The following is a 23507-nucleotide window of genomic DNA, read 5'->3' as shown; positions in this document are numbered from 1 at the left end:
AATGAGGGTGAAGGGTAGTGGAGGGAAGAGTTGTGTGGCAATAGGGGTGGAGGGCAGTGGAGTTGAAGAGGAGTGTGACGGAATGTGAGTGAGTGCAGCGGGTGGAAGGAAGGAAGCGTAGTGTGACAAATTCGGGTTGAAGGGCAGTAGGGTGGATGAGTAGTGTCAGAGACAGAGTTGGGAGAAGCCAGGGTTACGGTCCATGTAGAGTTTGGGGGGCATGCAGAATTAAGGTAAAAGAGTGGGGGAAGTGGGGGCAGGTAGCATACAGGCAAGTTGGTGGGTTAAAACAGTAGTGTGACAGCCTAAATAGAGGTGCACGGGTGAGAGAGGGCGGTGACGGGCAGAGCGGGAGTGGGGACAGCGGGCTGATGGTAGGGGTACAGTGACGGAGAGCGGAAGTGGGGGCAGCGGGTTGATAGGGTACAGTGACAGGCAGAGCAGAAGTGGGGGGCAGCGGGTTGATGGGGTGTAGTGACAGAGCGGAAGTGGGGGCAGCAGGTTGATAGGGTACAGTGACGGTCAGAAGCGGGGTGTGCCAGGAATGGGGGTGCCAGGCAGGAGGACTGGTGCAGGAAAGTTGGAGGTGATTAGGGATGCGGGGGACAAAGGTCACAGAGGGGTTAAGGGTAGAGGGGGTCGGAGGAGAGTTGGGGGATTACATATTAGTGGTGAGCAGTAATGTCAGAGTTGGGCTGAAGACAGGATGGGGTGATTGGCGAAGCGAGTGGCAGAGTCCAACAAGCATTGGCAGCGCGGCAGTAAAAGTAACGCCGCGCCACCGTAAAAGCAAAAGTCATCGCGATCACTCTGAAAGCGAAAGTGATCGCGATGACGCGCTAAAGCACGCTAGGGATGGGCGCGCAGCAGCGGGGGGAGGGGCGGAGATGGTGCTGAAGGCTGGCACAGGAAAAGGAGATGGCTGGACGAGAAGGGAGGGAGGAATGCGGCGTAGCAGCTGTGCGCGTGCACGCCATCATGCACTCACGCTTGTAGCCAGCACAAAAATGTGGGTAGCCCTTTCAAAACCCACCTACTAAATATCTCGCAGAGCAACGCATGCGCTGGCTCAGGCGAGACCTAAAAAATGGCCTCTAGCATTGGGACCATTAGGGTCATCATTATCTGCATTCCCTCTTTCAGGAATGAACTGTGGCGCAGCTTCTGCCATAGATCTTATTCGGGGAGGGGAAGAGAGTTCATTCCGGAATCCAATTATTGTTGCTTTGGCAGAATTAACTCTACTTACAGAGAAGGCCCCTATCTGACATTGTCGATTAATAGCTCTAACATCATCTGGGCCATTCTGTCCTGTAATCATCTCCCATTGAACCATAAATTGATGAGAAAGCTTATTTATAAGACAAAGAAGCTCACCCTCAGAGAAATCCTGTATTTGATCTATCATTTCCCCTACCTCCATTTCTAGATTACTCAACCAATTTAATACCATCAATCTTATCGCGTCCTGACGAATCTGAGGTACAGTAGAGCGAAGAACTCGAGGGGTCTGGACAGAAGCAGGAAGCACAGAATCATTAGTCATTTCAAATGCAGTGGCCTGAGGTGGAGGCGCAGAGGCTTGGGATGGGTGTGCAGTAGCCTGGGTTGGAGGGGGTAAGGAATGTACCGGTACTAGTTGGAAAATAGGGAGCTGGACAACCGCGGGCAAAGGAGGGGGAGCTGGGTGTATAAGGGGAGCGATATTTAGGGGTCCAGGGGGAAGAGGTTTTAAGGTTACATATGGGGGCGGGGGTCGTTGTATCAACAATCCATCAATATCTGAGTCCACATCTTGGTGGACCTCTACTGCTACTGTTGGTCTAACTATATATTCTTTAGATATTAATAATCTATGCTCTCTATCTAAACATTCCTTTTTTTCCTGAACTTCCTTATCCTTCAATTCTTTATACTTCTGATACTCTGTCTTCCTTTCCTGTTTCCTTTTACCTTCCCTGCTTTGAGCTGCCGCTCCTTCACTTCTTTCCTCCACATACGCAAACTGTCAAACATAGCTGGCCTAACTTTCTTAAAAAACAATTGTTTCTCTAAATACTCAAGTTATTGAGGGTCCATGGTTCCCTCTAAAGGCCATTCTAACTGGGGATCCTCCTTTTTTATATTTGTTCCACAATGCATTATACATGATGGGACAAATACCATATTTGATTTACATCTCAAAATTCGGCGTACCTTCTGGTGGCGCCGGCTAACTTGCGTCCAAAATGCTCTGCTTATTGCAGTAGCAACAACAAAACTTCCAAAGAGCTCTAATCACAGGCATGTTATAAAAGATTTAAAAAAACTTATAAACAGAGAGAAATAAAAAATATTCTCACATTACCTGTAAGAAAAAAATGTTAGCAAAAACAAATTGCAAGTTCCAAAACAGAGTCTAAGCTTCAAAATACCAAACAGATCCTAGGTTTCAAAATTCCAAACAGATTCCGAACAGAATACCAATTCCGAACGGATTACCAAACAAATACCAAGTCAAGACGAATATCAAGTCAAGAAAATACCAAACATATCCTAACCAAATGAACAAATGAACCGGTTCAATACAGATTTACGTCATGCGTAGTCTTCGCCTCCCACCTGTCGATCCTCCCTGATTCAAAAATGACCGTCCGAAGGTCCCAGTCTAGGCCAGCAGCCGCCAGGAAGATTGGAGTCGGAGAGCTGAAAAATCACCTTGGCCCACGAGCAACACTAATCTCATCAGGTGGTGCGCTCCTCAGCGAAGTTCGTCTTACTGACCTGATCTCCTCCCCCTGGTCCGACTGCAAGCCTTTGATGGGGCCCAGCGTTCGGGCGCCAATTGGTGGAGCAGATTAATTAATAACCTGCTGGTGCAGGGATCATCACTTCGCCACGGGTTCTTATCAAGTAAGGAAGAATCGACAGGAGAGCAAAGAAAAACCATGGATAGTTTATTCAATCATTCATGAATGGGTTTCCATCCGACAAGTACCATCAAGATACCCAAGGATAGAACACACTTGAACAATGGCTACATGGGTTTTTATAGGGAAGATCACAAACAAGGAACGCCCAGAGGTAAATAGAACTTTGAGAAGAACACACAAATGAGCTAAGGCAAGAATCTGACAGCCTCGGTGTCTCGTGCAATTTCTACGTTTTAAGACTGAACAACAAAATGTGCTAGTCTGAGTAGACTTTAAGGATTAACTATTGCTTAAAAACCTTTGAGCAAACTGACTCTGCATGTTAACACAGCCTACAATGTCTCCATTTGGATTTGTTACCTAATGTTTATGCAGTTGTGATGACAAGGATAGAGCCAGGCTGAAAAACAGGTCAAAGGTGAGCATGGATAAAGCACAGCTTAATTCAAAAACGAGAGATTCAGATTCTAAAACAAGAGCTTCAGATTTTAGGATTTCACAAGCGCACATGTTTTTACCGCAAACATGCATTTACAACGCATGCCAATACCATGCATTTCAGGTAAGTTGGGGTTGTGGGGGGTCTCCTCCCACAAATACATTGTTTTAAAATCTAAAAACAAGGCGTGGTATCTGTATGCGTTGTAAATGCATATTCCCGGTAAAAACATGCGTGCTAACAAATGCAAAGGCATATGATGCATTTACCTACATTGTTCTGACGTACAACCCTCTCGCTCTACCGTTCTGTCGCTAAAAGACATAACTATGGCTGAAAACAAAATCAAATGTAGTTTTCTCAGCTGTATCCGTATGCATTCCCCCCGCACCGGAGTTATGGGCTTAAGTTTTTTTCTTAAGACTGTGCAGGGTAGTATGTGTAATTGTAATTGCGTTACTATAGCGCTTACTACTCCTGACGAGGCGTGTAAGCGCTTTTTTGGCTAATAGCACTCTACTTCAGAACCCAAAAAGGTTTAGTGGTGAATTAAAATATGGGAATATGAAATTAATTTGAGCAGTGGACATGTTAGTCTGTTATTTGGATTGAAAAGGATAGTGGAGGGATAGAAGAGGGAAGGCTTTGTATTTATATAGCCCTTGCTACCCCTGATGAGGTGTTGAAGCGCTTTTCAGCGGGTGACACTCTACTACGACCCCAAACAGGATTAGTGGGGAATTCGTATGGGGAACTATGAAATAAATTTGAGCAGTGAACATGTTAGTCTGTTATTTGATAGAATATACCAACGCAGCTCTCTGGTGGATGGGGAATGGGTCAGAGCTGGCTATCGGATCCACAGCTGTCACTCTCTCGGTTCACCTTCAATGGTCGGTCCTTTGTTCTGGCCAAACCGAGACAGTTCAAAAGTGCTTTGATGTATGGTCCAGAGGTGTGGTGGCAGCGCAGGCTTTTCAGTTAGCATTCACTGCCCAGTGGTGTTTCTCATTCCCTCGAGGGGCTTGTCATGGGATTTGACATGACAGCCTGAGGCAAACTTCCTCACCGCTTTGGCGCTTCGGGTTGACGTTGTGCATTGTAAACACTGCAGCTGCTCAGAGATCAGTACCACAAACAGAGGCCTGTGTTCATTTGCAGTTTTAGTTTAGTTAACTCAGTTGCACAGGCACATGTAATGTTTGCAGGTAAGAGGTATTTATACATACCTGACCCATGCTCCTTAATAGCTTTATACTTCATGAATATATGTCCTGTTGCTCATCAAACAAAATGTGCCCTCGCTTTTTCCCTGTTTACTTCTCAGACATAGGTGTCCCCTTTTCTTTAGGTGGTAAAATTGTAAACCGAGAAGTCTCTGTTCCCAGGTAAGTGGGAGACACACCCCACATTAATGGCTTAATTTCCTGCAGTTGTTCTGCTTTGTTCTACTGTCAGGAACAGTGCCTTCGATTAAACTAAAAAACCCTATAACTTGCAGTTGCTCAGCTGCCTTGATGCAGCACAGTTATCTTCCAATCACTAGCAGTTTTTGGCATCTTTAAGGATGTGCCATTGCCTCGATGCATGAAAAGATTAGAAAAATATTCTTGCCAAACACCTGCTCACCATTGCTGCATGAGCACACCAGTTCAACAAGTCCAACAATACTTTGTAATAATGTGTTAAGATGCTATGTTATCAGAGTGATGGGATGAAAGTGCTCTCTATGGCACTGGTCGTGAATTGTTTCAGGTGTGAGAAAGGCCTTGCCTGATTTAGTTCTTTATTGGCTACTCTTTGGAGAATGATGCAGAGTGGACAATGCTGTGTTTGAAGTCGTTCCCTCTTGTTCAAGTTCAATCCAGCTCGACTGCCCTGGGATTCCCTACTAAGAAAATCAGTGATGGACCTCTGCCCACACACTGGTTGAGGTGACCGCCACTAACCTGGTGGCCCTGTGGTGATGAGGCAGAGACTTAGACCAGCCCTATGCTACTCTGAAAAGATAGCTTTACTGAAAAGTAAAACTGTAATGGAGTCACATTTATATGGGTCTGCCTTGATAAATTGTATTACAAATTAGTGTTAAGAAAAACACATCAGAGGCATTTCTCCCCACAGATTCTCTCCGCTCCCAGTACTCAATAAGACATTTTTAAATATTGGAGGAAATCTCTAACCCATTGGGAACAAGACTGAATGCTCCCTCTTGGCATTTTGCTAGGTAGACCATAACGATAGGGATAGTAGATGCTGCCCTTACATTTTGTTAGTTTTTTTTGGCAGACTTAACCCAGATTTCTTAATGCCTCCTTTTTCCTCTAATATTGACACCACACATTGCAGTGTCCATCAAAGAGCTGTCTGTATGGCCACATTGGCTACCCTCGTCAGATCCTTGCCTTCTATTATATACTAAGGTGGATGACACTCAATTAATTGTCCATCTCCAGGCTAGTGAGTTGCTGACAGACACGTTAAAACAGGTGCGCTGGGGAATCATGGATGTGAGGAGGAAAAATGCTTGCAACTAAATTTGGTAAAGACAGAGATATTGATAGTTGGTGAGAGCACCGAAATCTGGAGTAGTAATTGCTGGCCAAGAGGGCCAAGAGGGTTGGTTCTTGACTGCCGTTAGAGTAAAGATCTACGCTGATCTCCCCTTAAAACAACAAGCGACAATAGTAATTTTGACTGCTCTTTTCAAAACATAAAATACAGGCCTACGCTACCATATCATATGAAGGAAAGACGTACTGCAGTCGCAGCTTTAATACAATGCGGGCTCGATTACTGCAGTGATCTTTATCTAGATCTGGCTAATGGCCTCATAAATTTGCCTTACATCTTCCAAAATTATGCAAGAATAGGGTCGGAAGGCCCCAGATAAGGTAAGTGTCTCCATTACTGAAAGGACTCTAGTCCCTCCCTTATTTATTTTATTTATTTATTTATGCAATTTATAAAGCGCGCAAATACCCGTGGGTGTCTCGGCTCTGAGGACTGTGACCAGGGAGGTAAACACGACAGTTTATTGATTAAAGAGCCAAGTCTTTAGTTGCTTCCTGAAGGTAAGCAGGGAAGGGCTGGTCTTTATGTGGGAGGGAGCTTGTTCCAGAGTTTAGTGGTGACGAACAGAAAGGATCTGTCGCCCCAAGATGCTTTTTTTGTACGGGTGACAATGAGAAGATTAGCTGTGGAGGAACGTAATAGTCTGGAGGGGTTGTATGGGCAAAGTGATTGCCTGAGGAAGTTGGGTCAGATGGAATGGATAGCCTTGTAAGCGAGGCAAAGAGCCTTGAACTTGGTTCTGCTTCTGACAGGGAGCCAGTGGAGGTGACGGACCACGTTAGAGATAAGCTTAAATTTGGGAGTGCCTGTCGGAAGCCTAGCCGCTGCGTTTTGTACCAGTTGGAGTTTAAGAACTCTTTCTTGGGCATTAATAAGTAGGCTATTGCAATAGTCGGCCTTGGACATGACTAGTGTGCTGTTTAGGGTCTTAGCGGTTGTGGTTGGAAGGTATGGGAGAAGTTTCTTTATTATTTTGATGGTGTAGAAGGCTGAGAAAACTACTGCATTTGCGTGGTGCATAAACGACAACTTGGTGTCGAAGATGACTCCGAGATTTCTTACTTTTGTGACTGGTGACGGAGGTGATCCTAAGTCTGCTGGCCACCAGAGAGGGGATCAGGCGGGTGAAGGATTGCCAAAGATCATCACCTCCGTCTTGCTGGAATTCAGTTTGAGGCAGTTATTTGCCATCCAAGAGCTTCTGGCAAGCATTCCCTGCTGAAAGTTAGCCGTCACTTTAGCTCCGTCGTTGTGTACCGCCAGCACAAGTTGGGTATCGTCGGCGTAGGATGTTAGGCCCAGGTCATGGGATTTAATGACCCTCACCAGGTCCGACACATAAATATTGAACAAGGTCGGGCATAGCGAGGATCCCTGTGGCACACCGCAAGGGAGGGTGAAAGGGGGAGGTGAAATTGCCAAGCGTGACTGATTGTGATGGGTTGGCTCGGAATGATGCGAGGAGGGCCCTGGCCATGTGAGAAATGCCCAAGGCAGCAACATGGTCGATGAAGGTGGCATGGTCGACCGTGTCGAATGCCGCAGAAAGATCGAGCAGGACGAGAACAGCAGCTCCTCCTGCATCAAGAATCTTTTTAATTTTGTCGAATGCTTTAATGAGGGCGGTTTCCGTGCCTTGTCACTTTCTGAAGCCAAACTGGGTGTCATCTAGTAAGTGATTTTCATCGATGAAGTGTGCTAATTGGGTTTTTATAACTTTCTCGGCCAGTTTTGCCGGTAGAGGCAGACATGCGATAGGTCTATAGCTAGTTGTATCAGCTGGGTCGAGGTTGATCTCTTTAATCAGGGGTTTAATGACCGTCTTTTTCCAAATGGAGGGGTATAAGCCAGTTTTGAACATAGAGTTGAATATGTTGGCTAAATTGGAGCCTATGACGTCAGGGATTAGTTTAAGGGTGGCCGGGGGGCATGGATCGTCTGGTGATCCTGATTTAATTGAGGAGAGGAGATGAGAGATGTGATCAGCGGAGATTTGATTAAATTCCTCAAAGGAGGGGGGGTGAGGTGTGTTAAAGGGGATAGCTTCCCGAGGGACAGGGGAGCCGGTTGGTTGGCTGGTTTCTACCGTGTTTGTATTGGATGAGTTGTTTGATGTAAAATTGTTGTAAATGGTAGTGACTTTCTCTTGGAAGTATAAAGCCAACGTGTTGCAGAGTGTCTGGGAGGCGGTAATGGGAGAGGTTGCTTCTTGACCTGATAGCTTGGAGACTACATGAAACAGTTGCTTAACAGAGTCTTGTGCGGATTCGATTTGATTACGGTAGAAATTGCTTTTTGCCGTGATCAGAAGGTGTTTGTAGTTGGCTAGTGTCTGTTTGTAAAGTTTTTTTTGGGTAGGATCATAATTTAAACGCCAGTGACGTTCTTGATGTCTGCATTTTTGTTTCTCGCGCCTGGGGGTTTCACTGTACCAGGGGGCGGAGACCGTATTTCTGTTATTAGACCTTTGTTTGGTGGGGACCACTAAATTGACCGCATCATTATTCCAATGTGTATACTGAATGGCAGCTAGATCGGGGTCGTCGGGTGGGAGGTCAGGCGAGTAAGGATGAGTGAAACTCGAGGGGGTCAATGTTGCTCAAAGCTTTGAACTGTCTGGCTGGTGTAGGGTTGGAATGTGGGGGGGGGTGGTTTTAGTTTGAATATCAAAAAGGATTGCATGATGGTCAGTCCATGGCAAAGGGAGGATATTTCCTAGGACAAGGTGCTGATGGTTGGAAAATAATCCGTCTAAAGTATGTCCAGCGGAATGTGTGGGGGAGGCGACAATTTGTGTAAGGCCTACTGCATCGAATTCGGCTAGAAGTGCTGAGGTGTCTTGGTCGTCGTGTACTTCGAGATGAAAATTAAAATCTCCTAAAATGGAGAAGTTGTTTTCACCTGCTACTAATTCTAGTAAACAGCCCATGGAGGCCAGGAATTCTGATCGTGATCCAGGGGGACGGTATAATAAAGATGCCTTTGAAAGGGGGGAAATGGGTGACTGTGATTGTGAAGCTACAAGCTTCTCAAATGTTGGTGGGGATTGAGGCCGTCCTAATAGAGTAGTTTTCCCGGTGGATGAGTGCACGGCCTCCACCTTTTTTACAAGGTCTATCGAATCTACAGACGGAATAGCCTTCTGGAGTGGCTGTGCAGAAATCGGGCCCACAGGCAGGGTCACCCCAGGTTTTGGTTATAAAGAGAAGGTCCAAGTTGTGATTTTCCAGCAGGTTCCTTCTGAAAATCTTGTTAAAAATCTTTTATTTTAAACCATGGAGTATTAACATTGGCATTGAGCAGGATACAAACATCATCAACAATAAGAAAAAGCATAGTATTGTATCCGATCCGTGTATAGGCATTTACATCCAGAATTGGTCAAAGAACTTAATGTGCTTAGAATGCAAATACACATCCACAACACAAGTCTAAAAACATGAAGCCAAAGCTTGTGTTGGCAGGATAGGTGCGATGAAGGGTGGCCAGGGGTTGACAGGCAGGGGTAAGTACGGGCATTGGTGGCTGCCACTAACAAAGGGTGGTGGGGGGGGAGAAAGAGAGCGTGCAAGGGGTGCGATTGTTAGTAATAATTAAAAAAAAGAACTTAGTTGTAACCGCCGGCCACCTCCCCTTCGCTCCTGCTATCCTCTTCCCGGTCCCATGGGACAGACTCCCATCCAATCCCTGTGCTGCAGAAACCTGCAGCCCGGCTTCTGAAACCTAAGTGCCCATGTGTTTTTTGGTCGGCCTGAGACGCCCGGCCAAACACATGCGCATGTAGAGAGTGCACAATCCCTCCTCCCCCCTCCCCATGCCCTGCTCCTCCATGTACCAGCTGGCTCAGAGCCGACAAACTAAAAATAAAACGATGCTGGAACATCGCTTTATTTTTCCTTTGCCTTTCCTTTTTCCTCTGCGCTAGGCAGTGGGGTGACCCTCCTCCGCTATTGCAGAGGAGCCGCCGCTGTGTAGGGGACAGAAGTGGCGAGCTCTGTTAAAGGGGGCGGAACAAACAACATTCCAGGATATAGATAACAAACAGGGCGAACCAGCAGAGGCAAGCAATCAAATATGGCAAGATGAAGCAGCAATTACTTTGCAATAACAGGGCTATTTCTCACGACTTCCTACATAAAGGATGCAACTAATTCCAGAGGAACTAGAGAGGAGCTGTTGCTTTGAGCCCAGTTAAGGGAAACGTTTAGGAGTACAGGCGACAGTTCAGAAATCCTTCTCTAAGAAGGAGTATGTGTGTCAATGTGAATAAATACGGTCCGATATTGGGAGCTGAAAGAATTAGTTTGTAGGTAAGTCCCTTATGGTAGGCCTTGAACGTTAATTTTTCAACTACTCCTCATGCATTAGTGGTTGTGCATATGTACAGTTTCTAAACGAACATAACATAGCGGCTGCTATCACCTTGGCAAATAATCTCCCTACAGGGAGGATATCCAGCGTGGAAGAGAGGGTTTGTTTGTTTGAAAAGTTTTATATAGCGCTGGCTAGACCCGGAGGTATCAGAGCGCTTTACATGAGGAAGAACATTGTTTCAGAACATAGTTACACAGTTACATCAGTTGCTGGAGCATAGTTACATGAGTTACAAAATCATAGCGTAGGCATAAGGATAAACAAAGCAGGCAAGGGGAGAGAAATACAGGGGAGAGAGGAATGGAATAGGGGAGGTAGACAAAGAATGAAGGAGGGAAGAGGTGGGGGAAAAGCATAGCGTAGGCATAAGAATAAAAAAAGCAGGCAGGGGGAGAGAAATACAGGGGAGAGAGGAAAGGAATAGGGGGGTAGACAAAGAATGAAGGAGGAAAGAGTTGGGGGAGGAGGTAGGAGACACAGCGTGGAGACAAGGAAGTAACAGTGTCAGACGTCCGGCCGGGTAGGTGATGGCTCTCAGCGGTAAAGGGATCATTCCCAGTCTAAAGTCCTATCCGCAAGACGTCTGCATAGTAGGGAGTTCCACCGCCAATAATGAAACCTGCTGAAACAGACCCAAAGGATATGTACATCATTCTTAGTCATATGTCCTGAGTATAAATTATTGTTTGGGAATGTTGCTAAGATCTTGAAGAAGGGATTGAGTCGGTATATCACTAGAAGAACTCTTAGGAGCAACTCGTCATTGCTTGGTAGGGGCTCGAATTGGAGGTGGATTTTCAGTTCTGGGCCCCAAACTACGAAACGCTCTTCCTCTAATCGAACTGACCCTATACAGGAAAAATCATAAAGTTTATTTTTTTCTAATGTCCTTAGAAGAATATATCTTGGTTTCTTTCCTTTTACACAGTGTTGGGTTTAGTACAGAGATGTTTTTTCAGGTTCTTTCCATTGTAGTGCTATGAAACCTTAATATGTGTTTTGTTGCGCTGTAGTAAGAAATAATATAATTATTCTGACAAGTCACTTTTTTCATAACTTTATTATTTGAAGATCCAGCAGTGCACTCAGGTGCCATGTTATCAAGAAATTCAGTCTGCAAAGAGGCAAGAACCTTTCTGAAGAACAAGACAAAATCAATGACAAAACCTGGGGAAGGAATTGGCAAAGTGCTTGAAGGCGTACAGCTCATTGAGCGAGGGCTGCATAGGGAAATTGATCAACATTGACCCTCAGTTTGCTCCCAGTAAATGAAAGGACGTCCTTCAAACCATATAGTGGAACTACAGGACTGTGTACCAAACTGCCTGTTTGTTTCTTACAAACCTGTCGGATACCTCTGGTCTGCCAGGAGAGGCGTATTGTTGATCTGACAGATTAGGTACAGGAGCTGTGGCGGCTGATCCACGGCTGCTCTCTGTGGAGCTCCCTGCCCTTTTATCTGAGACTGCAGAATCATTACAATGAACCTCTGCGTCCTGGCCTTTGCATAACCATCCTGTCTCCATGCTGGCCTACATCAGTTGTATCCTAGGCCTTTCCAGGTCAGACTCCTAAATTCGCCCGCCACTCCAATTACCAGGCCTCTTGCTCCTTTAAGGCTTTGTCCTGTATTTCAGGTCATGTTTTAGGGTGGGCCATCTCACAACACTGTCCATTCATAGCATTTATTTATTTATTTAATTAATATTTATTTATTTTGAAGGTGAATATTATATAGCGCGAACAAGACCCTTGCGGGTATCAGGTGCTTTACAGACTTATGTAGGAAACAAACAGTTCAGTGAGAGTATGTCAGTGATAGACTGTTACCCCACTACCAGCTGCAGTGTTTATTCCTAAATGTTGTTTACTGCCTCCTCTTAAATACCTCCACTCTCAAAATGCTTAGAGGCCATGTAAGGATGGTTAGTTGCACTTAACAAACCACAAATAAAAATAAATAAATAAAATAAAGTCGTTATTACATAACGTTTATGCCAGTTTGACGCTGTCAATTTGTTTTGGAACAAATATGGATTGTAATCGACTTGGGCTACTTTTTTTCTCGATTCGTTTGAAAGCTTGTTATTGACAGCAGTGTAATTTGTATACTCTGTGGAGATGGTAGCCCGCAAAATTTTATTTATCACGACCTGTAGCAGCAGGCTGGCCTCTACACTACCGTCTTTAAAAAAAATATCCGAGGGAAGCACTTTTTACTATTACATCCCGTGGTCATCTCTGGTAGTGATGCTCTGTGGGTGGATGGTACCTCACTTTGTATACACCTGACTTTATGATGGTAGCTATATGGAATACGAATGCCATCTTTTAAAAAGAATAGGTCTTTTATTTATTTACATGTGAAAAATTAGAGCAGTCATAAATGCACAGCAATGAAAATCAGAATGTCCTCCCACTTTGTAATGATGAAGTATTCTCTGTATGAGATTATAGTACCAAAGCTCAGTAATTGACTAGTACTTTTCTCTGTCCTACACCGCAAGTACACGAGTTAAATTGCTGAGCTGACTAAAAGAGATGCAAGCTTTGTCTATGAGACTAACCGACTGCGAGATTGGCCCTGGTTCAAGCCTTGGCAGCTAGAATCCAGTTCAAAATGGCATGTCTCGCACATGAAGCCCTTCACATCGGCCTCCCTACGTATTTGGCAGCCATATTGCCTGTTATATAAGGAGTGAGAGAAATTAGAAGCAAGCCACGAATATTCTGTTATATCTGAAAACAAATGCATCTAAAACACTCACCCGTGCCTTCTTCTGCCAAGACCCAAAACTCTAGAACCAAGTACCTGAAGCGCTACTATTCAGTGCCATTTGGCTCGCTTTCCAACTTTCACATCTGTTGCAGATTTACATTAGATATGAACTCTTCTACCATACCTGATGTAACCAAGTTTTCACGTGTGTTATATTGTAATGTCCGGTTTGTAATGTAATGTGCTGTATCGTTCATGCAGCTCGAATAGCGCTTTACAAATATCTTTAGCCTTCTTTTGAGTGCTGTGGCCCAGCACAGGGTAATTTTGCACCCTTGACATTAATATTACTGTGATTGTGTTTCCTAGGAGGAGGCGGAGTTACCTTGTAGTCTGAATGGAGTCCAGAGGTTCCACTGACCAATTATTATTGCTGGGTGAATTAGTAATTCCAGGTTTAATTCACTCAGTAATTCTGTATTCTTCCCAGTAGTTTTTTGCCGAGTCTTCAGCTATTTTGAAGAGGCTAAAGATTCAAGGGAAGCAGGATAGGTCAATGGTATTCCACAGACCTTGTATTTCATTTGAATTGATGTGAATATTCACAGAAAAAAGAGCAGTGTTGACCCTGGATCGCCGCAAAGGCGTTAATACTTAGATTTAGAGAGCTAGCACTCAACCTCTTGTGATTCCACTGCTCAGGAACTACCAAACATAAACAGAAAACTATACAAGATCGGAACGCTCAATACGTTTAAGAAATTGACAGAAATTTCAATAATGCAGATGTTCATCTTAACTGGATAGACAAATAATTATTTCTTCTTTTCAGTCCATCATGAAGCGGGAGCCATAATACGATATCCAAAATTGTTTTATTTATGTTCATCAAACATCGTACTCCAGCCCAGCCAACCCGTTTCGTGCTAAGGAGGACTTCATCAGGGCTGTAATTGAAAATACTTTTTAAAATTATAATAAGACTAGTGTATAGTCTCTACAGTTTGACAAACATTTAAGAACACACCACAAAAACAAAAATCTTTTAACTCCCCACACCCTCAGACAAAATATAGTTACAAGAGACATACTTAACAAAAAATATTTCCATATTACATTCCACAGTGACAGTGATTACATGACTTTGATATTGTGCACCATCATGCTTTGAACAATATTCTATTAAATACTACATTTTGGGAGGAGCTGAAAGGCCTCCGAAAACAGATGTTGCATATTTTAATTGAAACTTGAGAATACAAACATGTCTCAGTCTACTCACTTTGAAAAGTCTTGTGTTATTTTTCTGGATTTAGGATGGACCAGAATAAATAGGCAAACATGGAAAATCACTCCCAAGTGGGTTCCGAAGATAACATTTAAAAAAATGCCCCATACCTATTATATACGTGCCACATTAAATAAAGATACTATCTCCAAATGATCTACACTATAAATACCCTCTCTGCAATCATATTTTAATTTACTCACTTCTACTCAATCAAACCCCTCATTAGCGCTAATTTTAATTATAATCTATACATTCATATTCCATACATCCATGTACCAACTGCCACTCCCTAAATGTATCAACCCCATCACACATGCATTCATTACTTAAATCTTGCTCACGTATACCATACTCTTATCTATACCAAAACACATTTATTCCATACACATACCAATATTTCTTAATTGTAAGCAGCCAAAGTTTAGCTGTGTGGCTGCTTAAAATTGAGAATCATTGGTATGTGTATGGTATTGTATGTGGTTGTGTTAGGGTCATCTAAAGAGAACCTACATTCAAGAATAACAAGATGAAAATTGTATTCACCAATGCCTTCCCTGTGAGATAAGTCAGAGGGAACAGGGCAGTTTACCAGGATGGAACTGTGTGATCTACCGAGCAGTCAGCTCAGCTTCTATGTATGAAATGTCAACACACTTGAACAAATTTTAAGAAGAACGTTTGTTGTGCATGTTGTCCCAGAGACTGCAGTTGTGTTAATGTATATTTCAAACAGAATCAGTTAGGGTAGAACTGCGCTAGTAAATAATGGTGTTGTAGTGTCTTTGGCTTGTCTCTGCTCTTGTATTTGACAGCTGCTTGATTGCTGGCATTGAACACATGGTTGATCATGAAATGTCAGGCTCTCCGCAGTAGGCCTTGTAACTCATTTGTCAGATCCCGTTGAGTTGCAATGCTGTAGCTCTCTGCAGCGCCGACTGTGGGAGGCTGGGTCGGTTCGGGTGAGTGGCCTGCAGCAGATGGTTGGTTTCTTGATTCCAGTCGGCTACCAAGCTGGAGCTTGACGAGCGCATGCCAGGCTGCTGCTGCCCCTGTAGTTACCATGCCCCTGGCACTTGGCGCCTAGTCAGCGTGGGCCGAGATTGGATTGAATCTCTGCTGGAGGGAAAGTTAGGGCTGCATGGAGCGTGTACTATGGGACAGGAGCAGCCGGTCTTTGGCTTTTTCATTTAAACAAGATGTCTTTTTCACCATCATTGTTTTAACGAGTTTAAAAAATGAACTTTTCAAAACCAAAGCGAGTCTGCACTAGTGGGAGTTGACGAGCTGAGTGTAGACTGTCTCTAAGTGGACCAGGGACAGATACGGCCTCTCTTCGAAAAATGAAGGGGCGAGGGATCAGGGAAGAGCAGCATCAGTGTTATTTGAAAACATTTTTCATTGACCACCTGGCAGGAGGCATATTTTGTACTGTGTTTTCAGTGGGCTACTGGACAGGATGCGCTCTTATAGTCACGTATGCATTGTTCGGTGCCATCGGATGTGTGTTCGTGCCAAACAAGCAGCAGGTGACTGACCAGGATGCGCTCCTTTTGCTGTGCACTGAATAAAGTGCACAGCCTGACGGGATGTAGTCTTGCTGATGTGCAGACGGAGGTCATCTGGTTGGAGGCGCTGTTTTGCAAAAGTGCATATAACGAGGAAGCATTCTGTGGTCTTAGAAAGCAAGGCAGTTCTCCTGCGGTGTTGTCCTGAGTCAGCGTTCCCTCTGTGGGTGGGGCGGATTGTACTGCATTGTTGGGTGTGTTCACCTCCTATCTGTGGTGTGACTGTAGTTGTGTTCTGTTTCAGTGTGAACAATCTCACCTAATGCGAGAGCATGAAGAAGTACAGGAGCGGACAACTCTGCGCTACGAGGAACGGATCACAGAACTCCACAGCATCATCGCTGAGCTGAACAAGAAGATCGATCGATTGCAGGGCACGACAATAAGGTACCCTTGTCTCCTTCATTCAGACGTTTTCTTTTGTAGAGAGGAGGGAATAATACATGAGGAAATTGATTAACTCTGACTAAGATGAGAACTTGAGTTGCTCTGACATCCAACTTATTCACATCACCAAGTTGAGGGAATCCCGCAGCTGCTTAGAAAGACTGAAACTAAGAAGGGATATCTTTATGCGGCAAGACAAAAGAATTCATGCATTCCTACCCAAAATAGATTCTAATCCTTATTGTGTAGTTTAAAACAAACTGTTGTATTATATCATGACCCCACAAATACATCCATTTTCATTAAAAAACAGTTAAAATAGTTTCACGATCAATTATCTCATCAAAATATAGAAGAAATATAAAATGGCATCTTAAATCTGTGTCTGGTCATTTTGAGTAACCAACAAAAGGACACTAATTTCTGGAGGCTGAAGCGTCAGGGAGTATCCAGAAAACTAGAATACCCCCACTTGAACTGTACCTCTAAACACACGGAGCACGCAAAGCTAGCAAACCGTACCCAACTTGCAAGGGCTCCCTTTGCTCTTTAATCTTCCTTCCGTCCAACTATGCATCAATTCTTTCACCCTTCTGTCTGTTCTTCCATTCATCTGTCAGTTTCTTCACCTTTCAATCCATCTACCCTTATGTGGATTCATCTCTCCATCACTTCACATACTGTGCATTAATCCATTCTCCCACTCACCCCGCCATCCATACATTTTTTTATTCTATCATATTTCCTTTAACTCTTTACCATCAGTCCATTCTTTGTTTGTACATTTATTTAAACATTCGCCTATCAGTCCTTTCACTCTTAAATCCTTTCTTTTGACCTCCGTCCATCGATCTTTTCACTCCATATTTTCATCCTTGAAATAATTCATTCCTTCACCCTTTCTTTCACTCTTCCAGCCTACCATTCACCTTTTCTTTCTAATCCCCTTTCATGGTTTCTTCCTTCTGTTCACCATTCCCTTCTCCTGTTCTTTCTTTCCTCTTTCTATCTCCCCATCTTTAGTCTCATCCTTCTTTTTATTTCTCACCATTCTCTCATATACACGTTTTGCATTTCTCCCTCACTCTGAGTTATCCCCTATTTCTTCATTCCACAATTCCTATTTCTTGGTATTCTTTGTTGTGCATGTCAACACACTTCCCACACCCCTCTGCAATGGTATTCCATAGCTAATATTTATTAGCATGTTGCCTGCAGACATAATTGGACCACGCATCCTGGTTTTGTTGGGACCCAGTTCACCAGTCCATTGGGTTCAATGGCATACCCTCCCTTAAGCGAGAGGTGAGATGGGGCCTGCTCCACTGTTGGAGCTTCTGCTGTGGTCCCTAATGTGACGGCACATTTGCCTTGTTTCAATGTGGTCCTCTTTTTGATCGTTTCCTGTACTTTTTTGTCACGTTCTTCTTTCCTCATCTGTGTTATTTGTTAATCATATGCTGTGTTGATTTAGCTTAAAAGAAGAGTCTGGTTATGGCAAGTTGGTTCCCACTGGTAATCCAAGGAGGGTCTGCCTCCACTTGGTCCAGGGATGCTCAAGGTCCCTAACTCCAGGTTGAGTTTGTTGCCAGTATAACATATGAAGGGCAGGGTGACTTGTCCAAGAGGTGAAGGTCTTTACTGAGGGCACCAGAAAAATGCATGGTGGAAACATTTCCAAATAGTAAAGCCAGAAGACACTATGAATATCGATCAAAGAGATTTCTCCTCTTTCCTGGATCTTCTTTCAACTACTGGCTAGAGTCTGCACTGTGTATGTTATCGACACAAGATTTGCTCAGGTGCTAAATGACTTATATATTAAAAAAATGTTTTTATCCACAGTGAGGGAGTTCAGCGGCGAGGATAGTAATTCGAATTGTAACACCTTTACTTTGTTGGGAAGAATTGGAAAAGTGCTGTCATAAGGAAACACTTCTATTTTCGTGGAATAAAACCTATTTAATTAAGTGTATAAGGATTGTAAAAAATAAAAAGGAAAGTTCCCCGTTCTGCGGTATCTATTGCCAGAGTTTGCAGGTGCCTTTACCGCTCTCGGTCACTTTCGAGTTGAACACACCTCAGCCTCATTTCTCATATATGTTGATCTGTCTCAGGACGAGTTCCTTCCAGTGGATGAAGAGGAGAGGATTTAAGGCTGTGTTTACCAATTTTCCAGGTTTTGCACACACAAGTTACTTTGAAAACAATTTGAGGCAAAAACTATTTTGCCGGAAAAGATGTTTCTAGTGCTCCTGGCATATGTGGGGGGAAGACACTCTATGGAGGTGAGGATACAGCAGGGCCACGTTTTCACATTATTTTGGCCAATATAGCGGCGAGTATAATGTAGCTGCGGTCACAGGCATTGCATAGGTTATTGGGGAGATAGGGGCAAGTTAACTCTACTGATTAAATGCTATTGCGAATGGCCTGGTGTCTGTTTTTCTTTCCATCACTCATTTTCCCATGTCCTCGATTCGCCTGTGAATTGTATTATATCTATAAGGGCTATGTCTAAATCCTGTTCTGTGCACCGCATCCCCGTCATAGGTAGTGACCAATCATGTGGCACCCTGTATTGCATATTATGCTTTCCCCTACAGGACCCATTTTCTTTCCCTCAGGAGGCGCTGCATATTCACGCTTTAACATGAACAAGCTCTGACTTAGAGAAAGACCATTGTTAGGATGCACACTTCACCAAGACGATGCACAAACCTCCTCAATCGGCACAGCATGAAACGGTCCATACCAGACACACTCCACACATATGCCCGATCTGGGTTGCAGCAGATTCCCAAGAGCACTGTTTGTGCAAGAGTACCCTCATGTCACATCATTCCACACACATCTTTAAAGGGGCATGCTCATCACTGTAACCTAGTCATACAATTGCCGTAACACAGCCAAATCAATGGTGCTGTTGTGCACCATCGTAAAATGTGCAATGGAATGTGCTGATAAATCTAGCAAAAACCCACCACACCCTCATAAGCACAAATTCACATCACATTTTTCTTCCTGGACTGTGATGCTTAAATACGGAACACTTTACTCCGGCTGAGCAATGGGCCACATATCTCCAAATGCACAAAAGTGCAATACTCCTGTGGGGCACCCATCTGTACAACAGGTTTTCAGGTTTTGCATACAAAAGTTACTTTGAAATCAATTTGAGGTAAAATCTTTTTTGCTGGAAAAGATGTAATACTCCTCTGGGACACCCATCCGTACCCCAGTGGCGGGGCTGCTACCGAATGGGTGTGAGGACTAATGAAAAAGGAAAAAAAAGCACTTACCTTGGTATGGCCGGCCGCTGACTCTCCTCTGTTCTCTTCTCTTCTGGCTCCGGCAGCAGAAAGCCCCCGGGTTTCCAGACTACGCTAGCCAATCACAACTCTGCTGTCACCAGCATGACAGCTGCGCAGTGATTGGTCTGATCGCCCTAGTTCGGCACTCAGACAGGGACTCGGAGACTGTGCATGTTCTCCACCCAGACTGTACAATACGGCCAGGTGGAGAACCTGCTAAGTGTGCATAACTGTTTGGCTCGTCAAGATGGCCGGCCAAACCGTCATTCGCACTTGGCGAGTGCCTACCATTCCTCCTCCCTGCTCTGGCCAGCCCAGCCCCATCCCACCCCTCATGAAACAAACAAACTGAGTCGCTGCAGCACGGAAAAATAAAATAATAATAACATTGCGTTATTATCATTTTATTTTTCCTTTTTGAGCGGCTGTAGAGCAGTGGGGTGACGCTCCTTCGCTTTAGCGGAGGAGCTGCCGCCACCGTAGATATGACACTACAAAGATTTCTCTAAATCAAACCGAGGTTTTCCATCACGCTTACTTACATAATCCATTTATAAGCTATGCATTGGGTGTACACTCTGCTAATCTCTCACAGCTACCAAGAATCATCCAATTCAATTGATGCCTTGCCAGTTCTGCATGAGAGTGCCAAGTGAGAATATGCTACGATGCCATGCAAATGTGTCATTACTGTAAAAACGAACATAACCTTCTTTGTTTTTGTAATACATCTCATCTCTTCTAAATGTGGTCTTACATTTTTGATTCATTTCCATTTTAAGAGTTTTTTTTTTTTTTACATTGAGCTTTCAGTGAAAAATAACTATTGTCAGCTTACCAAGAATTTACAGTGGCTTAAAGCCCATCCTTTGCTTGTCATTAGTTGGCTTTATTGTTACTCTCATTCGCTTGCTTGTTATTTGATGGCTTGCGTTCTCCATCTTGTGTTTTCCCTCTCCTGGGCCATAGCCTCTTTAATTGTGTCCTTGCACTGCTCACTTTTAGACTCTTTTAAGCACTCCATGAGAGTGCATCTGTTTTCCTGCTGTTTTCCTTGTGTGATTCTCTGCCCCTGTATTACTCTCGCTCGTCCATACATTTCTTTCCCCGATGTTGTCCGTGCACTTCTCTCCCCCGCACTGCATGTTGCTTTCTCTCACCTCTGAGTTTCTCTCTCCCATGCTCTTTGTTACGGTCTCCCTCGTCTACTCACCCATTTTGCTGTCTCCCTTTTGTTCTTCTCCTCCCACTCCCTGTGTCATTTCCCTCATGACTCCACACACTCCTGTTGCTTTTTCAGATTCGCCACCCCAGCTCAGACCCAGCCATCTGCAAATCAGTCTTGACCCTGTTCCTCATGGGAACAGTCCAACCCATACTGCCAAGCCAGGGCTTCCCTGGACCGGAAACAACCATCCTGGGACCGGTTTCAGGGTAACACCCCATATCAGTTAGGCTAGTTTGAACCCGGTCCCAGGATGATTGTTTCCAGTCCAGGGAATACCTGGCTTGGTAGCTCAGGCTGGAATGTTCCCATGAGGAACAGAGTCAAGACTGATTTGCATATGACTGGGACTGAACTGGGGTGGCGACGTGTGCTAAAGAACGATGATGGATTCAACCCAGATCTGTGACTGGGGGTGAGTGCTTGAAAAGTTTCAGCATTCCGTCCATCATCTCTTTGCGTTTGCATAGATCAGTCAAAGTCATTAGTTCTCCTGCTTGTTCACTCCTTCGTCTCCCAATCTTCGTACTAGGGGTGGCATGAGGCAGTATGGAAGTTGCAGGTGCTGAGTGAATAGAATTATTTGCTCAGTGACCAGGGGCGACTGGTGCTAATGGGCAAAATGGGCGTCGTCCTGCCCCTACCACTCTGAGGGGAGAGGCAAAAAGAGAATTTAGAAAATAGTCACCTCACAGCTGAAAAGAAAATACTACTTGCAGTTGTTGCTTTCTTATTTTTTATGGACAGCTGTGATGAACTTTGCAGATGTCCTGCTCCTGCTGTGCTTGTGCCTGCTGGGCGAGGTATTCTTCGACCTGCTGGCACAAGCTACAACTGTGACATCAGGGCAGAGGGCATGCCGATTTTCAATGCCCTGAATATGTTTGGATTTCGGGCGCTTTCACAATGGCCCTGGGAGGAGTTCACAGAACTCCATTCATTTGAATGGCAGGGGGCGGGGCAGGCTGAGAAGGAGAACGAGGTAATGGGTGTTAACAATATTAAACTCATCACGAGAGGGGGCGGGCTGTAGGAGGGGTGCAGCTGGATTTTCTTTTCATTCCTAGTGTGATGCTTTCACTTTTGGAAACGTAACCGTTACTTATGAAGCTGAGCCCGAGCCCTTTCTCTGTGGACACACCTCGCTCATCTTGTTCAACGCAACACAGGGCCAAAAGAATACAGGTTGGCATCTATGTTCCCTTTAAGCTGCGATAACATGAGTCCCGCCCTGTCTACATTAGAGAATTCATCACGTCTTAGGCCCACACACTCAGACTCTCAGATGATGTGCAGCTAAGCCTGCTGCACTTTAGACACCGTCACCAGTTCTTGCCAATTGATATCCATCCAGACCAACGGCATTTAATCAGGTAAGTACTGAAAAATATACGTAAAATGCTTATCTTTTAACAAATGTGATTTACGAGCTGAAGTTGCAAGGGCATTCGATTTTGAGAACGGTAGAGCTGGACAGGTTACTTGTGCAATTGTATATTTATCCAAAACCTGAAGCGTTTCAGGATTTGACTCAGAATACCTGGTATTTCTTTCTGCTTTATCACCTGTTACATTCTGAATTTCTTTAATGTATGATTAAACCGTTATTAAGAAGCTCCATGCACCAAAAAACATCTCTCGTTTAAGTAGTTGGCACAAAATAATAAAAAACATAAATACATTGAAAAATATGTAGGGGCAGATTTACAAGCCCCTTGCGCCACTTTAGCGTCACTTTTAACATGGCAAAAGTGACGCAAAAGTGGTGCAAGGGGCTTGTAAATCTGCCCCGTAGTGTCTTGCTTTTAAAGCTACTTGATCAGTGATGTCCCCTACTGTGGTTTTTCACGATGATACTCTGGGCCTGTGCAGAGAGATTTATGAGAACCCACTCTCTTGTTTTCAGCATTCGAACAATATACAGATCTGATGCATGTCAATTAATAAGCTGTGATTCCGAAATTCTACAGAATACAGTCCCCAATCGATATGGTAAAAAAAGGCTTAAATTGCAGAGACTAGATTAATAACTTAGAGTGGGGGTCAAGCAAGGCTTCTAAGCTGGGGATGGGCTCATTGGGTGTAAGAAGTCTGTGTCAAGTGTCCCAAAGTTCTCCTTATTAATTACTAGCATTAAATATTCTGCAGCTCACCTTTGCGGTTTTGTCTGGAAACATTACCAGTCTGTTAAAGTGGGTCCGGAGTGTGCCTGTGTTTGTCAAGGTGTATGTATGAATGTGTGTGTGTTTTATGTACATGAGGGTGCATGTGTCTCTTCCTGTCTTTGCACACCCGAAAGCATGCATGCATGCATGCATGTTTTCGGTTGTATGTACACACCTATGTGCTTGCCCTGGTTCCTGTGTATATGCGACGTTGAATGGCTGTGGGTACCTGTATGTATGCTGATGAGTCTGCACCCCTCGTGCATGTCCCTGTATTTCTGTGTGCATGTTGTGGTTCTGTACGCAGACGTGTGTTTGTATTAGTAAGATGGATACTGTATGCTCAACCCCTAACCTGTCCAATCGATCTGTTTTCATTTCTTCTTAAAGTGATGGTGGTGGGTGCAGAGGGGGCAGTTTTATTGGGTCCGTTGAATTCCTGTGGCTGTCAGTTCCTTGTCAAGGTGTTGCAAATTCCAAAGTGCTTAGTACACACCTTGAAGTGCTCAGTGCACACCTTGACTGTGCCAGTCAATGATAGA

The 23507-nt window shown here is 44.2% G+C and overlaps 1 protein-coding gene across 3 annotated transcripts in view; it reads left to right on the top strand.

Moving 5' to 3' along the window:
- Positions 1 to 23507, top strand: part of MCC (MCC regulator of Wnt signaling pathway) — a 1374593-nt gene that overhangs the window by 844264 nt on the left and 506822 nt on the right. For all 3 annotated transcript variants that reach the window (XM_085632616.1, XM_085632618.1, XM_085632617.1), the window contains one exon: positions 16119 to 16261. In XM_085632616.1, the coding sequence (XP_085488742.1) occupies positions 16119 to 16261 (143 nt within the window). The remainder of the gene's footprint in view (positions 1 to 16118; positions 16262 to 23507) is intronic.

This window comes from Triturus cristatus, chromosome 2_1 (genome assembly GCF_964204655.1).
Source record: "Triturus cristatus chromosome 2_1, aTriCri1.1, whole genome shotgun sequence".
Lineage (NCBI taxonomy): Eukaryota > Metazoa > Chordata > Amphibia > Caudata > Salamandridae > Triturus > Triturus cristatus.
This window is presented reverse-complemented; position numbering and strand designations above follow the sequence as displayed.